Source organism: Primulina tabacum, chromosome 5, assembly GCF_025594145.1.
Source record: "Primulina tabacum isolate GXHZ01 chromosome 5, ASM2559414v2, whole genome shotgun sequence".
NCBI lineage: Eukaryota > Viridiplantae > Streptophyta > Magnoliopsida > Lamiales > Gesneriaceae > Primulina > Primulina tabacum.
This window is the reverse complement of record NC_134554.1, coordinates 19,466,441-19,484,867: the sequence shown is the minus strand read 5'-3', so window position 1 is coordinate 19,484,867 and position 18,427 is coordinate 19,466,441. Positions and strand designations below refer to the sequence as shown.

The 18,427-nt window shown below is 37.7% G+C and overlaps 1 protein-coding gene and 1 non-coding gene across 4 annotated transcripts; one reads left to right on the top strand and one right to left on the bottom strand.

The window, feature by feature from the left end:
* Positions 1–243: 243 nt before the first annotated feature.
* On the bottom strand, positions 244–350 carry LOC142547887 (small nucleolar RNA R71). Its single transcript, XR_012820781.1, has one exon. It is a non-coding gene; the product is annotated as a small nucleolar RNA R71 (small nucleolar RNA).
* A 9,449-nt stretch (positions 351–9,799) lies between these two features.
* On the top strand, positions 9,800–17,910 carry LOC142547234 (uncharacterized). Of its 3 annotated transcripts, none has more exons than XR_012820626.1 (7): positions 9,800–9,931; positions 10,020–11,325; positions 14,027–14,235; positions 14,354–14,451; positions 15,411–15,900; positions 16,008–16,700; positions 17,574–17,910. XR_012820626.1 is itself a non-coding variant. In XM_075655408.1 (6 exons), exons 4-6 carry the CDS (start codon positions 15,584–15,586, stop codon positions 16,185–16,187), a joined length of 408 nt encoding a protein of 135 aa, XP_075511523.1. In that variant the 5' UTR covers positions 11,261–11,382; positions 12,895–14,235; positions 14,354–14,451; positions 15,411–15,583; the 3' UTR covers positions 16,188–16,260. The 3 variants fall into 3 exon arrangements, 1 of the variants encoding a protein (XP_075511523.1); XR_012820625.1 differs by having other exon boundaries at positions 10,020–11,382; positions 12,895–14,235; positions 17,574–17,908; XM_075655408.1 differs by lacking the exons at positions 9,800–9,931; positions 17,574–17,910 and having other exon boundaries at positions 11,261–11,382; positions 12,895–14,235; positions 15,411–15,637; positions 15,727–15,900; positions 16,008–16,260.
* Positions 17,911–18,427: the final 517 nt, after the last annotated feature.

The window sequence follows — 18,427 nt, the reverse complement described above, 5'->3', positions numbered from 1 at the left end:
GTCCAATTTGGGAGAAGTGCACTTGACGACCCTAATTCTCATATAGCTGACTTTCTTGAAATTTGTGATACTTTTAAGTTTAATGGCGTGTCTGATGATGCTGTTCGTTTGCGTTTATTTCCATTTTCACTGAGAGATAAAGCTAAGTCGTGGTTAAACTGTTTGCCTGTAGGGTCTATTACTACATGGGAAGATATGGCAAAGGCGTTCCTGATCAAGTACTTTCCTCCGTCGAAGACTATGAAGCTCAGAGCCGACATTACTACTTTTGCTCAATATGAGCAAGAGTCACTTTACGAGGCATGGGAACGCTACAAGGACTTGTTGAGGAGATTTCCACACCATGAGCTGCCTCTTGGGTTAGTTGTTCAAACTTTCTACTACGGTCTGCTTACTCCTAACCGTACTATGATAGATGCTGCTGCCTGTGGTAACTTACTGAGAAAGACGGCGGAGGAAGGATATGAGTTATTGGAGGAGATGGCTGCTAGTAGCTATCATCCTCAGTCTGATAGGCAGAGACGAAGTGCTGGAGTTAATTAAGTTAATGATTTGTCGGCGGTTTCAGCACAGTTAGAGGCTTTGAATAGAAAGATTGATGGGATGAGCATGAGTGGGTCGGCTATGCGTCTGCAAGAAATTTTCTGTGATAAGTGTGGGGGTGAGCATGATGTGCAGGATTGCCAAGATGGCAATCCATTCTATGTGCCTGAGGGAGCACCGGTAAAACAAGTGGGATTCCAGAACCGTCCTAGAAATGACCCTTACTCGAACACATATAATCCGGGATGGAGGAATCACCCAAACTTTTCATGGGGAGGTCAAAACAACCAACATCGCCAACAAAGAGGTCCACCATATGTGATGCACCAAGGATTCAAGCCAGAACCGTCTCGGGAGGAGAAGTCCAATTTAGAGCAAATGATGACTAAATTTATTTCTGCAACAGAGACGCGATTTCAGAACCAAGATGCATCCATAAAGGGGTTAGAGAATCAAATTGGACAATTGGCTAAGCTGATTGCTAATAGGGAGCAAGGAACTTTACCAAGCAACACGGAAACTAACCCAAGAGAACATGTGAAGGCGGTGAAATTGCGTAGTGGAAAAACACTTGGGTCTAATGAGGAAAAGACCAAGCACGGTGAGGATGAGGTGAAAAATCGAGGAGGTAAGTCTTCTAACTCTACATCTACACCTATTGCACAGAATAAAATTGTTATCCCTTCCACCTTTTCCTGCAGCAATGAAGAAAGCTAAATTAGATGCACAATTTGGTAAATTTCTTGAGATATTTAAAAAATTGCATATTAACATTCCTTTTGTTGATGCTTTATTGAATATGCCAAGTTATGCAAAATTCTTGAAAGATATCTTAGCAAATAAGCGGAAGCTAGAAGATCATATGATGGTGAATTTGACCGAAAATTGCTCTGCTTTAGTTCAAAACAAGATGCCTCCGAAGCAAAAAGATCCAGGGAGTTTCTCGATACCTTGCATTATTGGTGACATTAATTTTCATAAAGCTCTATGTGATCTTGGTGCGAGCATTAATCTGATGCCTTTTTCTGTGTTTAGGAGACTGGGATTAGGTGAACCCAAGCCAACTAGGATGTCGTTGCAGCTGGCTGACAGATCTGTCAAGTATCCACGTGGGATTATCGAAGATGTTCTGGTGAAAGTGGATAAGTTTATTTTTCCTGCAGACTTTGTGGTACTTGACATGGAGGAAGATTTAGAGATGCCTTTAATCCTAGGGAGACCGTTTCTGGCTACAGGGAAAGCACTGATTGATGTTGAGGAGGGGAAATTGAGACTGAGAGTTGGAGAAGAAGAAATTATTTTTGATGTTTTCAATACTCTCAAGCACACAATGCACAATGATAGTTGCTTTCGTATTGATGTCTTGGATTCGCTTGTTTGTGATTTTGTGCAGGATGGATTGAAAGAACCATTGGAGGCCACTCTCACTACTGAAAAGCAGGAGGACGAGCTAGACGAGGAAAAGATGGAGATGGTAGCTCATTTGAATGCCATTCCACCTTGGAGAAAGCAAGTGAGTCTTAGACTAGAGGAATTGGGAGACATAAAAGATTTAATGCCTCAAAAGTCAAGCCTAGAGGAGCCACCTACTTTGGAGCTCAAACCATTACCTCCACATCTCAAGTACGTATATCTAGGAGAAAATAATAAATTGCCTGTTATTATTTCCTCGTCTTTGACAGATGATATGGAGAGTAAGCTCTTAGGAGTCCTCAAGGAGCGTTCGCTTGGAAGGTTTCGGACATAAAAGGGATAAGTCCTTCGATCTGCATGCACAAAATTCTGATGGAAGATAATGCTCACCTCTAGCACAACCAGAAAGGAGACTCAATCCAAAGATGCAAGAGGTAGTAAAAGCTGAAACAATTAAACTTCTGGATGCAGGTATTATCTATCCTATCTCTGATAGTGCGTGGGTAAGTCCTGTACAATGTGTGCCTAAAAAGGGTGGGATTACTGTTATTGCTAATGAAAAAAATGAGTTGATTCCCATTAGAACTATTACGGGTTGGCGTGTATGCATAGATTATAGGAAATTGAATGATGCAACCCGTAAAGATCACTTTCCCTTGCCATTTATCGATCAAATGATTGAACGATTAGCAGGTCATGAATTTTATTGCTTTTTAGATGGATATTCGGGATACAATCAAATCACAATTGCACCTGAGGACCAAGAGAAAACTACTTTCACTTGCCCTTATGGTACTTTTGCGTTTAGGCGTATGCCCTTTGGTTTATGCAATGCACCTGCAACATTTCAAGGATGAATGATCCGCTATCTTTCATGACATGACTGAAAATTTCCTTGAAATCTTTATGGATGACTTCTCTATTTTTGGCTCCTCATTTAATGAATGTTTAGAGAATTTGAACTTGGTGTTAGTTAGATGGGAGGAGAGCAATTTGGTGTTGAATTGGGAGAAGTGTCATTTTATGGTTCAAGAGGGGATTGTGTTAGGACACAAGGTATCGGAGAATGAGGAGGAGGATGATTTCTGATCAGGGGAGTTTACTGTTTCCCCTTTCTTTTTATTTTGCATATTCTATCTTTGCATTTAAATTCATGAGTTTTTTTTTATGTTTTTAGTGTTTGTTTCGTTTTGTGCACTGAGGGCATTGCACAACTCTAGTATGAGGGGGGTAGATTGTTATGTTTGCTTAGTTAATTGGTTTTAAATTGTTGCATTTCTTTTATTTGGTGTCGTTTATGGTGAGAAGACATAGTGTATGAGCCAATGATGATGTTGAATTGATAGTATACAAAAGTATTGATTGGGTCACCTCATGAATGGTACTCTTGATTGTTAAAGCTCATGAATTTTGGCACAAAGTTGAACTTTTTGAGCACATATGTGTGGGGACTAGAATTTTGTAGGAATAATGGTGAAATTTGAAGGTTTTGTGTGGTTAACTTGAAAGGCATCATTTATGAGTTGATTTAGCATGTAAACCCGTGAAAATAAGTCACTAATTGGGACCTTGAATGAGAACATGTGATTTGCCTTGAACTTCACATATACCCCCTTTTTCAATGCACTGAATTAAAATATCATACTCCTAACCAACTGTAATCCAAAGTATATATTCTTAGCCTAGGGAGTACACGTGTGAAAATTGTGCATCAAAAAAAATATATATATATATATATATATCGAAAAAGAAAAAATTGGTGGAGATGTAAGGTGAGGGGGAGCCGAAATAAAAGGAATGAAATTCTATTCTTGGGCTAAAAGTTGGAGATGTAAGGAGACGAGGAAAGTCAGACGAAAAGTCTTGACGATTGCACAATGAAAATGATCGGTGTACTCCCGACTGTTAGCCACTTGAGCTTATTTTCCTTCTTTTCGACACCCTTCTCTGCACTTAAGAATCGAATAAAGTTCAAATTATGGTTAGTGATAAATGGACACGGGGGTGCATGCTAGTGAGACTTGTATTGAAGTGCTAATTGAGTGACTCGCATGATCGGATGATTGATCTATTTGAAGTACGAATGACTAGACCCATCATGACACACACACACGTTCAAATTAGTGTCGAGATTTATGTGTAGATGAGAATGAGTATTCGTTTGTGATTTGACTTGATTATGATTTGTATGTGGGAAAGTTCACTGAGGCATGAGCATAAAAGTGTTAACTCACCATTGACATTTACTTGTGTTGGTTATTTCTTGTTTGAGTATTTTGTGTTTGTTGTGTTTGTTTAGAATCTCGTGCTTTAACCTATTTTGCTCGAGGGCGAGCAAAAGGTTAGTATGAAGGGGTTGATAGGACTCGTTTTTACGTGTTTTTAGTGTTGGTTTTGAGTCGCATTCATGCATCATATTAGTTTGTTTAGTTTAATTTTGCATCTTTTTAGCATTATTTAGCATTTGACTGACCTCGTGTATTTTGTGGTGATTTTGTAGGAATTGAACCAAAGAGTGGGAGAAACTTTGGCATAATGTCGAAGAGGATTCGCTAGGGCGGTCAAAGTGACGCCCCAGCGAGAATTGTGGTCTGGCCGAGGATTATTTTGCGCAAGTGTCTCGCTAGGGCGGTCAAAAGTTACCGCCCCAGCGAAACCAGGGACATGCTCGAGGAAGCTTATTCGAGGACCTCTCGCTAGGGCGGTCAAAATATACCGCCCTAGCGAGAAGCGAGATTGAGAAAGATTTGTTTCCAAATTTCTAGAGACTCTATCCTACACCATAACCTAACACACGAGAACAACAGCCGTTTTTCATCTTTTATCAGACTTTTCATCATTTTTCTTGGAGAGGAGGCTAGGAGCAAAGGAGATTTCGAAGACCTCGAGATTTCCACGCGTCGTGGCCGTCATCCATCGTCATCTTTAGTATTTTCATTATTCAGTATTTTATTTCTTACATTGATTGTTGGTTTTTATCATGAATTTCAGTAGCTAAACTCTAGATTTGTTGGGATTTGAGGGGATCCTACTCCGTACTCGGTGTTTAACATTATTTCTCGACGTTTTCATTAGTGAATTGTTTATGCTATTGTTCTTTCGTGTTTGAATCGAAGCCTAGCTAACTTCCTTTGATTATTTCATGTTGTTGATGAGTTCGATAGAATAGTTAACAATAGGATCAAATATACAATTTTAGTAGATATACGGAATTGGGTACGTGTCGATAGTGATAGTTCACCCGAATGAAAGCTAGTGGATTCCATAGAATGTAATGCAATCTTGAACTGTTAAATATTTGAGGACACTTGAGTACTGCATGTTTTTGATTATTATTAATATAGCTCGACAGAGTATATTAATTAGTCTAGGGAATTCCGTCGAACGCACGAGTAAAAGTCGAGTATAATTATTTAAACACGAGTGGTAGGTGAACTGATAATTTCCAACCAATTCATTTCTCATTTGATTTAATCCACATTAATCATTGCGTTCTTGAACACGTTTTCTTTGCAATTTAATTATTTTAATTGTTTACTTTACATTAGTTTAATCATCAACTCAATTTATCGTTGCTAAAGAAATTTTACTTGAAAATAAAAAATAGTGTAACGCAGTCCTTGTGGAACGATACTCGTATTCGCTTACGTTTATTATAACTTGACTATCGTGCACTTGCGATATTTAAATCGAGCTTTCATTTATAAAATAAATTTTGGGATTATTCACTGTGCAAGTTTTGCTCGATCATTGTTCTTGGCTTATACTGGACGTCATATCTTCCCAGCTCGGTAGTCCACTTAACCAAACAGCTAGACATATCTGAATGAGTTAAGATCCTACCTAATGAACTGTTGTTGAGTACCACAATTGGATGAGATAAGAAGTAGGGTCTCAAGCATCTCGCCGTCATTACTTTAGCCAAAGTCAATTTTTCCAACCCAAAGTATCTTATCTCTGCCCCATTGAGTGCTTGTGAAACATAGTAGACAGCTGTTGAGTTGATCCCTCTAGCTTGACAAGGACCTAACTCATAGCTCCATCGGTGGCAGATAAATATACCCGCAAAGGCTCACCAGCTGCCGGTCTTGCCAGGACAGGGAGCTCAGCAATGTACTTCTTCAATTCTCCAAAAGTCTTTTTGCAATCCGGACCCCATTCAAATTTTTTCACCTTACGCAAGGTCCGAAAGAACGGTAAGCTTCTGTGAGTGGACCTCGAGATAAACCTAGTCAGCGCAGAAATTATCCCTATTAACTTTTGCACATCATTGGGTCATCGAGGAGAAAACATATCTAGGATAACTCGAACCTTCTTGGGGTTAGCCTCAATCCCCCTCTCTATTACCATATAACCCAAAAACTTCCCACCCCTCACCCCAAAGATACACTTCCGAGGGTTCAACTTTAGCTCATAGGACCTGAGGGTGGAAAATGTCTCCACTAAATCAGGTATGAGCTGGGTTGAGTCCTTTGACTTCACCATGATGTCGTCCACATATACTTCAACATTTCTTCCCACCTGCTCAGAAAATACTCTATACATCAATCACTGATACGTGGCTCCGGCATTTTTGAGTCCGAAGGGCATGACCACGTAACAGAATGTTCCTTCAGAGGTAATGAAACTCACTTTATCTTGGTCCTCCACAGCCAAGGGGATTTGGTGATACCTCTGATAAGCATCTACATGCACAGATATTGATGTCCAGCTGTGGAGTCCACCAGCTGATCTATTCGGGGTAGAGGATAACAATCTTTAAGGCACGCATTATTGAGATCTTTGAAGTCCACACGTATCCTCCACTTCCCTGAACTCTTTGGAACTAGGACGACATTCGATAGCCAAGTAGGAAATTACACTTCTCGAATGTGTCCGGCCTCAAGCAACTCTCCCACTTCTTTTCTTACGACTTTATCTTTCTCAGGCCCGAAATATCTTTTTTTCTGTTTTACTGGACGAGCATTCGGCAAGATGTTCAACCGATGCTCTGCCACATCCGGGGTCATTCCTGTGAGCTCTTGGGCTGACCAAGTGAACACGCTAAGATTGGCCTGTAAACAAGTAATGAGTTCTTCCCTGACCCTTGGGTCAAGGTCATGGGCTATTCTGAGTGTCTTCTTTTCAGACCCCAATGCTATGATCTTCGGCTCTTCATCCATCACCTCCTGAACCTCCTTCCTCAACAAGGGAAACCCTGCTTCTTCCCCTTCTAATTATATTGACCTCCACATACACCCTCTTTTCCTCTTCCTTCATAACACCGACGTGCAACTTTCTAGTTCCCGCACAAGACTCCAACCCCTTTTCTCGCAAGAAACTTCAGCTTCTAATGATATGTGGAAGCTACAGCTCTGAAATCCTTTAGGGCTGGCTGTCCCAAAATTCCATTATACGTTGATGGAGTGTCCATAACGGTAAATGTTATCATCTTTGTTACCCGCCGAGGGTCATGCCCTAAAAATAGAGGAAGGACAATCTAACCCAACGGCGGAATGTCATGTCCTGCAAACCCATACAGTGGAGTAGAGATCGGCTCAAACTCAAATCCTTCCACTTTCATCTGATCCAGAGTGCTCTTGAACAAGATATTCACGGAGCTTCCATTATCAATAAAGATTCGTGCCACATCGTATTTGGCAACGGTGACCGTCACCACCAAGGCATCGTTATGTGGAGCCGCAACTCCTCGGAGGTCTTTCGATCCAAAGCTGATGATAGGATCCTGGGGTAAGTCCGCACCCCTAGATATCTCGAAGTTCTCCAACCTTTCTCCCTTCTGCATTTCGAGCTCGCCCGGAATCTCCATTAGTAGCACCCCCTGAGATCATATGAATCATTCCTCTCGTAGGGTGGTTATCCTCATTCATTCCCCTCCTCTGTTCGACAGACTCCCAAAGGACATCTTGACCTCGACCTTCACTTCGCTGCTCCCTGACCCTCTGATTTATCCAAGGAGGGCCTTGACCTCGCCTAGGGGAATGACGAGACCTCGGTTGACTCCCGAATGATGATCCTTCTTGCCTGCCCAGCGGTGGAAACCTAGCACTGCTCTCCACACTCTATGACTTCTCGTCCCTCTCCCCTGATTCCCTCACCTCCATCACTTTATTTGGACTCCTATTCAGAGGAACATGTGATGAGAATTGTCTTCTACCTCTAGTTTTGTCCTTCTCCCTTTCATCTGCACCCCTCTTCTTTCCTCCTTTCTTTGCTCCCTCAACTCTTCCTCCCCCAGGCCACTGCCCCATCCTCTTGTGCCGTTGGGCATCCTCTAGATTTATATATTTTTCGCCCAAGCTAACAGATCATCATATCTCGACGGAAGTTTCTTGACCAGCGATTTGAAAAAATCTCCTCTCTTCAGTCCTTGTGTGAAGACACTTATCATGATGTCGGGGGTAGCTGCTGGTATCTCCAACGCTGCACCATTAAAACACTGGATAAATTTTCGCAAAGTTTCAGCTTCTTGTTGTTTCATCACAAACAGGCTCAGATAATTTTTCTGATGCCTTATTCTTCTAGCGAATCGGTGCAAGAAAGCCGTAAAAAAATTCTCGAAAAACTGTATGGAGTTGGGCTGTAGGGTGTTAAACAATTGCTGGGCTGACCTCACCAACGTGCCCAGAAACACCCTGCACCTGACCCCATCTGAATATTGATGCAACAGAGCCGCATTCTCAAACCTCGCCAAGTGTTCTTCTGGGTCAGTATGTCATTGATATTCCCCTATGTTTGACTGTAAGAAATTTGGAGGAAACCCTTCTTCCAAAATGGCAAGTGAAAAAGGACTTCCTCTCTTGGGTGCCGGTGCTCTGCTTCCCAACTGCTGTCTCGACATTCATATTTCTTCCACATCTCTCCCATCTCTATATTCTCCCCACTTGGGAGGGGCTGTGTCTCTTCAACCCTACTCTGGTGGACCTCAGCATTTTCCTCTCGCTCCTGGCGAGTGGCCTGTTCTTCAGCAAACATAGACTCTTGGTTCTCTTCATAGCCTCGTCTACTGTCCGGGTAATAAATTGGCCCAAATGCTCCAAGGTCAAGTTCCCCATATTCTCATTGGAACGGGGTTGCTCGGCCCTTGTCTCGTGACGGGGTTGTTCAGCTCTTGCCTCATGACGAGGTTGTTCCTGTCTCGTCTCCAGACGAGGTTGTTCCTGTCCCATATGAGGACGCAATGATACTGAGTTAGTTCTTCTGCTCCCTTTCCTGCCTACCATCTCTAGTCTCAACTCAAACTTCCCACAGACGGCGCCAAGTGATACTTACTGAAAATTTAGGGTCCGATTCCAGCAAGTGACACTAGTCCAGACACATGCTTCGAATTTGCTTTGAGCCTGAAATCACGAAAAATACCGTTAGAAGGGGGCCAGGAGGGTGTCTCGGTGTAGCCCCTCCGACGCTCAAGTTAGAGACTGAAGATATAAGGGGAGAGCAGCTAAGGGTGATGATGAAAAGTAATATAGTGAATAAATCGAATTAGACATCTAAACCTGGTATTTATAGGAGAATACATGGGTCCGTGATGGGCCTTCCACCTTGGATGGGGATGGGAAAATGGTCCCAAATCTGGTTTGGACCTAACCCTAGGGAAGAGCAGCTAAGGGTGCTGCTGAAAAGTAATTTAGTGAATGAATCGAATTAGACATCCAAACCTGATATTTATAGGAGAATACATGGGCCCATGATGGACCTTCCACATTGGCTGACAATGGGTCAAGGTTCCCAAATTTGATTTGGACCTAATCTTAGTGGGCTCATCCATAGGACATCAGTTAGGAATCTCAAACTCTCTCCGTCCAAAGATAAAGCCCATGTGGTGTTATCTTCTGATTTGGCGATACTTGGACAAAAAAGGCTGGAAGTTTGTATAATAGAGAAAGTGTTCTCATCGAAAGTGGTTAATCAAGAAGCTTTCCACAACAACATGTCACATATCCTACAGGAAAAGAAATCTATTGCAATTGAAATGGTTGGTGATAATCTGTTCTCTCTATATATCAACTCTCTTATTGACAAAAATAGGGACCTTTTTGATGGGTCATTGAATTATTTTAAAGATCTGGTGATTTTTGTGGAACCAAGAGGATTGCAAAATCCAAATGATATTTCTTTATCGGAAGTGCCTCTCTGGGTCCAACTCCACAACCTCCCAATTGTTTTTCTGCATCAGACTATATTGCGGAAGCTGGGAGAACAGCTAGGAAGAGTGCTCGAAGTGGAGTCAGGGGAAAAAGGGAAGTGTGTAAGTAAATTTGTGCGGCTGAGAATTCTGAAAAATATTGCTGATCCACTTCAAAAAGGTTTATGTGTGAGTCTTGCAGACACAATGGAGGAATCATGTATTCTTATTCTATGCGAAAAACTTCCTAATTTATGCTATGGAAATGTTCAGTATTTTGACCATGTTTAAAGAATTGATATGTCATTTATGTTATGCAATATGACTTTAAATGATCACTCTTCAAAACATGATTTTGAGCTTTTTGTCATGCAATCCAATGCCATTTTGAAGGATATTTGCATCTGGAAACATAATCTTGTGAGAACCAACCAATCGCTTAAGGTAAATTGGATTCCTTCTTACCTTGAGGAATTTCAGAAAGCAAGGAGATTGTGGATCCCTGAACGAGTGGCTAAACACCATTTGTAAAGTGTTGAAATCGACTAAACCTCTTTTGGGACATTTTAGGCTTAATGTTGATGCAGGTTTCCATGAGCATAAAGGTGTTTTTAGTGTGGGAGCAATGATTAGAGACCACCATGTATTTATTTGTGTGGCTTCAGGCCGGGATATTTGCCATCCGGGTTCGGTGGTTGCTGCAGAACTCAATGCTATTCTTTTTCGCTTGAAACTCGCTATGCAAGGTAATTGTCGCAATGTGTGGGTGTTTTCAAATTCGGTTCAAGCGGTTAGTGCATTGACAGACCCTACGAAAATTATAAGACATGATGTTTTCTTATCTCGAACACTTGGGAGCTTCTCCAGTCTGATTGTTTTTTGAGAATTCGTAATTTTAGTAGAGGTTTGAACAAAATCGCTCATTGTTTAGCGCATTTTGCTTTGTCCTATCCTTCACCGTTTACTTGGTGTGAAATATTTACACATCTTGATTGATATATGTAGCTTCTCTTGATTTATTTAATGAACAGATCGTTTTCTGTTTAAAAAAAAACGTACGAAGTCCCGATTTTCTCATTCCATACAACTTGTTCTATCTGAAATGGTAAAGTACGAAGGTAAGTAAATATTATCGATGATAACGTGGGAGTCATATTTTACATCTACACCATTAATATTTTTTTATTAGCCTCGCAAATGACCCGGTGAGAAAGGCTGCGCGCTTTTGCCTTGTGAATGAGAAGGTTTGGTTTTCGCCCTTTTTACTCTGTTTTATGGGTTCTTTTTTTTATTAGGGGGGTGTATTGGTTATAGACTTTTAATGACTTTTATGGAGTTTAAAAGTCTAGAGGTATTCAAACTAGACTTTTATATACTCCATAAAAGTCTAGTGGTATTCAATGTAAACTTTTGTAGAATTTTAAAAAGTCATGTGGTATTCAAACTCGACTTTTAAAAACTCTACAAAAGTCTATAGGTATTCAAAATGTCAATAGACTTTTAATAACTCTATGGAATTCTATTAAGTACAAGAATTATAGCCTAAGGTACAACAATAAAATGTCAACAAAAGTCTTTGATTCAACCTTAAGATTTGGATGTACATTTAATTGAGAAATCTCTCAAATTCAATACAAACTTTCATTCTTTTCTTATCTATTTATTTTTCCTTTTATTTGTACTTTTTAAAAACATAATTAAATTTAATTTTTTTATTAATTATTATATAACATTTTATTTTTAATTATTTTCTTTAATTTTAGTTAATCTATATATTAAATTATTGTATAAGTAAATTCATACCGATACTATACCAAAATTTTCGGTATACCGAACCAAAAAAACCTTACATTTTAAAAAAATTTATAATTTATTGTTTTAAAATATTATACATTTTAAAATTTTTGTATATTTTTCCGGTATTTTCGGTATATACCAAAATTTTCAAATTGGATATCGTTATCGTACCAAAAATTCGGTATTGTTACCGTACCGTACCGAAATCTTCGGTGTACTTAAAATTCGGTAAATTCAATATTTTTTTGTTACGGTAATCTCGGTATACCAAAAATTCGGTATTTTTTCCCACCCCTAACAGGGCTTGTATTGGCATGTGCTATATTACACAATTTTCTTTGAAAGAAGTGTCAATTTGATGAATTTCAAATTGAACTAGATAATGAAGCTCAATTGTCTTCATCAGCACAAGTTTATGAAGGTGACGACTTTGATCAGTTATTTAATACTCAAAAACAACAACGAGCAAATGCTAATGCATGGAGGGATAGCATAGCCAATGAAATGTAGAACAATGTTGATCAAATTGTCAGTAATGATTAGATTTTTTTTATAAATGACTACTCATTATTTTGAGTGTTCTTTTAATAAAATTTTATTATGAACTTATAAAAATATTATTCATTAATATGTTGAATTGACATAAAGAATTGAAATTTTGATTTCAATAAATTGGATAGTTCATTTGTCATTTTTCACAAATTAAATTGATTTAACTTTTAAGTAAGTAAAATTCATTTACATTCATAAATAAAAAAATAATTTAAAATTGAAGAGGTTATCTATGTCCAATAATTATTTTAAAACAAATTAATAAAAATAAATCACAATTATAAACTACAAAATTCACGTAATTAAGTCTACAAAAATCTTGAAAAAAAGTCTATAAGAGTCTATGAAATTTGTTTTAAGATTCCATAAAAGTCAATAAAAATCCATCACTCCACAAAAGTCCATCATTTAAAAAAAAATCATTAAAAGTATTTGAAAGTATAAAATGAATAAATGCCCCTTAGTGTTCTTGGGGGGATTTTGTTTGAGTTGTTTGCGTAAATCTTGTATTTTTTTCGGTTTGGTTATCGATGCTTTGTTATCTTGGATTGAGTTTTCAACTGAGTGATCTTTGTGTTTTTGGTGAGCAGTTCTTGAAATTCATAGTAGGGTTTATTTGAGCTGAGGTTTCTCGAAATTGTTGTTACTTATGATCGCAGTGTAGTTGAGGTTTTCTCATAATTAGAGTAATTTTCTGCATTCTTTTGCAGTATAGTGTTCTTGTTTGAATGCGATAGTGGACATTTAGCTATTTTCTGAGGATTTCCTGTGTGATTTTTGTCTTCTTTGGCCTTGATGGCCAATCTGTTTCTGTTTAGATGGAACCTGTTATGAATTAACATAAGGGTATGGATTGGTTTGAGCAGATGAGATTTGATTAAGATCATTAACAGAAAGATACAAACCTGAAAGTATGTTTGGCCAACTTGCAACACTTTCGATTCTAAGAATCGTCTGCTTTACAGGAACCTCGAAAAATCTATTGAAACAATGATAATTGTTTGTCAAAACTTACAATTTTAGTGCTAGTAGCTTGTCTGTAGGGGGATGACTCCCTACATTCAGGAAATACCTCTGAAGGAAGCATATTTCCCATAGGCAGAGCCCATTTTGTGCCTTAGTGGCTGTCGTCGTGTATGTAAAGAGTCAGCTTCTTTCTGAGCCTTTTTTGCGGTTTGGAACATTATAGGTTTATTATTATTAAAAAATAATGTATAAAACAAGCTACGGGAGTTACTTGGCTGGGGGAAGTGGAGTGGAGACTGTGGATCCCTTTGATGGAGTTCAGAACCATAACTTCACCACGATATGTTTCAATATCAGATTTAAAATATATATCAACTTGCATCTCACTGTAGAATAAAGCCCAAAACTAGTCAACGATACGTTTATTATAAGTAGAATATGATCTATGAAAACCTACATCTCTGCATAACCAAGTCATCCTTAAAACATTGGCCTAGTTACTATTTGCTCATCTGTGTGTATGTTAACAAATAGCATTTTTATAATTTTTCTTGTCACGACCTTAAACTTGTCTGTCATCAGTCAGCTCGAGTGTCAAAATTTTCCTGCTCTGTTTTTTCATGAACCCAGTTAAGGCATCAAGTGTTTGTAGCACTCTTTTTGCATTGGATTACCATGTGTCCTCCAGCAGACCCCTCTTATCCTGCTGAAATTGGTCAGATTTTGAGTGATGAGCGAAGTTTTTTGTGGCTGGATCGATACACTCGAGGATTTTCTCTCCCAACTAATGTGCTAGCAGATATGAGCCCCCTTCCAGTACCACCCTAGCAATTTAAAAGGTGAGTTTTAAGGTTTCTGCCATTTTTTTAATTATGTGTGTTTGTTATTGTTCTTTGTTTCAATTATAAGATCTATGTTTATAAAAATTCTTGATCATGCTTCCTTTGTGTTCCATAGCTAAAGTAATGTGATTGTGATTGAGGAAAATACTTTGGAATTGATTATTAACTCTCATCAGTTTGAAAGATGCTTCAACGATCCAACAAATAGCTAAGGTATGTTGACGATCCCATGCAGATTTTGATGCTCGAGTAGAGTTTGGAGTCAAACTATTTTTATGACGGTGGTGACAATTAATTAATGGAATAACAATTGCCTCAGTCATCTTCTGTGGCTGTCTTTTGATTGAATAGCAATCAAAAAGTTAAGTTTGTACTGCTATATGATTTAAAACGTTAGCATCTTGCCAATATCACCAGCTTTTGACTTATAACACCAATGGAAAATACCCGATAGATAGCATTAGAGTTAATATCACATAGTCTATTTACATAAATTATTTAATTATACGATATTGGAAGAGATTCTTTGTAGTGGTAATTCACTGGAAGCTTGTGTCTGCATGTGTAGCATAACAATTAAAACATGTCGTTTAGGCTGCTGTAAGTTCAAAAGATATGATTTATAACATTATCATCAGCTACTGTTTTCAGTTCTCGCAAAGTTTGTTGAGCATATTTGATCAAATCACCATAGGCAGATACACATATCTGGAGCTTTTGTATGGCAGCGAGGATATAATCAGTAGAGTTTCTCTGGCTCAAGCTCTCCTTTCTATTTCCTTGAATCTGCTGAATCAAACTGATCTTTTACGCTGAATTAATTAGTTATTGCTCTTCATTTAACTAGATAAGCTGACTGATTCAGTGCTTAGGCATAGTTTTTCATTAACAGGGACATGGATCTGAGATGTTTTTCATGTTTTTTGCCAAAATCATCGTAGTTATACCTCAATATGTCTTTCCATCAATTATCATTCACCAACATATGTTGATTCATTCGGTAGAGCACAGTTAAAAATCATGCCTTCACGGCTTCAGCTGTAATTTTCTGTTAAATCGTGATATTCCTGCATATACAACAAAATATTAAAGATTCTTGGGCATGCTTAACCACCATTTTACAGTTCCCTAAATGAAAAAAAAAGTGTAAAAAAGTTCGCTGCTTCTTGCAGAAGGAATTTGGTACCTAGTAGATGCAAATGAGAAAAAGGATTCTGATTTTGGATTTTGGAAAGACAAATGGGAAGCTTGTAAGATAAATTTGAACTCATCCAATAGTGGGTGGAGAGCGAGTCTTGAATATTTCGAGGGCCAAGGCCCCCACGGACAACGAACTGATTGGCTTATGCACAAACACAAGATAACACAGAAGGAACTACGCTATAAAGATAAGCCAAAAGTACCTATTGTAGTTGTTAGATTTGTTTGTGTTCCTGGGAAGTGTGGGAACTGCAAGTCATTATACCTGTTTGGTTGGTAATTGTGCAGGAGTCGAGATCACTGTGTAAAGTCTTCCTTTGTAGTGCAAGCATTTCGGAAAGTGTATCACGCTCCTGCCAGAACAGCAAAACTGTGGTTGGATCAAAGCCGATTAGAAATTCAGCTTCAGTCATTCCAGACATAAATATTACATCTGTGCAAGATTCTAAAAGTGAATCCAAGGTGTGCTGAATTATATTCCTTATATCATGGTTTTTACACTTATAATGGTCTGAATTACAATATTTACCAAATGGTTTCTTGGCTCATAGTCAATATTTTGTTTTTAGGCTAAAACGAAGTGTTCTGCGGGATTGCTCTCGTTTACTGATATCACATCAAATTTTTATCCACAAGATTTTTCTGAACTAGAATGTTTCTCAAGACGCGATTATTTGGAATTGAATGATCTACTAGATGATCCTGAATCTAATACTTCCAGTTCACGGAATTGTTGGAAGTACTTCTGATGCGAATACGGTTACCCAAGAAAGGCAAACGCGAACTAGACCCAGTTGCGCCCTCGATTTTATGAACAACAAGATTTCTTTAGCCCCGGATCTTTAATATTTGAAAATAAGTAACGTGTATTCACTTCTAAATCACGCGGTTTAACAACAAATATCACAAATAAACAATTGAACTCAAACGAACCTTCAAAGAACTCGTCTTTGATAATTCGAGTAAAGAATAATCGACAAACGTCATAAAATATTAACTTTGATAAGTTTGATTTGATAAAACATACAAAAACATGCACAAAGTTGAAGCTTTTCTTGTTGCAAGAAAAATCACAAAATCATTCAATAATGATTAATATTCTTATACAATAATGTTTACACAACTTGTTTAAATATAAAAATAGTAAAAATACAACAAAAATCGTAAGTTAGGGTTTCCATATTAAATTTTGCACTGAGGCACACTGGGGCAGGATCATTCACCTGCTGGAGCGCATTGTTCTCGCACAGAGCCGTGTTCAAGTTCAGACGGGAAAAAGAAGACCTCCCTGTCCCAGTCGGGCCGGATGAAAACGTTAAAGCAATATTTCTGTTTTAACTTGTTTTATATGTTAAATATACAAAAGCATTATAATGGAAATTGTATTTTTACTTATCTATATATATTTGCGATTTTGGTAATCTAAATTGTTAAATTTTAGTGTTAGTTAGATATCTTTATTTTTTTGGTAATATTAGTATTTTTCAAGCTTCAATCCGGTGCTGACGTGTGTGATGTTATATTAGTACTATCAATAAAAAATCTCACACTGTTAAAAATCACAAGAAGCGAAATTAAGATTGAAATTTAATAATATAGATGTCAAATATGATAAAAGAAGAAACATATTTGACCAAAAATGCTTATAGTTATGCTCTCTTCTTCGATATCTCTTTCTAGTTGGTTGCCCTTTTCTTAAAATTGTAAGAGATACAATTTATTGATTTTTCTATAAACTTAATATTAGTTTTTTTGTTATCATTTTTCAATATAATATTAAATTTTAGCAATATCAAGATTCCATAATAATAATTTAGAACTACTTGAAGTCCAAGTAGTTCTAAATAGCAATATCAAGACTCATGGAACTAAATTTTATAAGTCTTAGTTATCTTTGTTGTCACTTTTTACCCAAGTCTTGACATTTATAAGCAAAAGCACATGATGCAGCCAAAAAATTACAGATGTAAATTATATGATATTTGTCTTTTAAAAAAAATTTATAGCATAAAATTATTTAATTAATTAAATACAACAAAAATCGTAAGTTAGGGTTTCCATATTAAATTTTGCACTGAGGCACGTTGGGCAGGAATCTTCACCTGTTGGAGCGCATTGTTCTCGCATAGAGCAAGTTCAGACGGGGAAAAGAAGACCTCCATGTCCCAATCGGACCGGATGAAAATCGTTGAAGCAATATTTCTGTTTTAAACCATTGTGAATCATTCACATTATCACTCACATGGAAATTCAAGAAAATGACGCCAAGCACGACCATTGTGAATCATCCACATCACTCAAGAAAATAACGCTAAGGAAGACGAATATTGCTAGAATTAGTTGATATCAAGAAGATCAGAAGACTGATCCTTGCAGAGAAGGAATCTTGGGAGGCTGCTTTTTATTTATTTATATCTGTGTTTTCCATTTGTATGATGTATCATATAAGAGAAACACTGTTTACAATGTCATCGGTTTGTTCGTAGGACTGAACATTTGACGAATGTGGGGTCCTATTAATAATCCAATAAATACGTTCGATTGCTAGATTTTATGTTTACAAATTAGTTATACTTATTAATATCTAGATTCTGATTTGTGGGAGTAGGACTCTTGTGAGACGATTTCACGAATTTTTATCTGTGAGACGGGTCAGTTCTACCGATATTTACAATAAAAAGTAATATTCTTAGCATAAAAAGTAATATTTTATCATTGAAGACCCTAATAAGAGATCTGTCTAACAAAAAACGACCCGTGAGACCGTTTCACACAAGTTTTTGTCCACTTGTGGAGTTTTGCTCGTGATTTTAATAACAAAATTATTAAGAAAATATTCTAGTTTCCAAGTGATAGGCTTAGTGATATTCTTATTTGAAAATTGTATCACGTATGTCATTTTTTATGTTAAAATTGTTTTGTTAGCAACTACTTCAAATTTATCAAAATGTTACTCTCAGCATGTACTTTTCAATCTTGTCCAACTTTA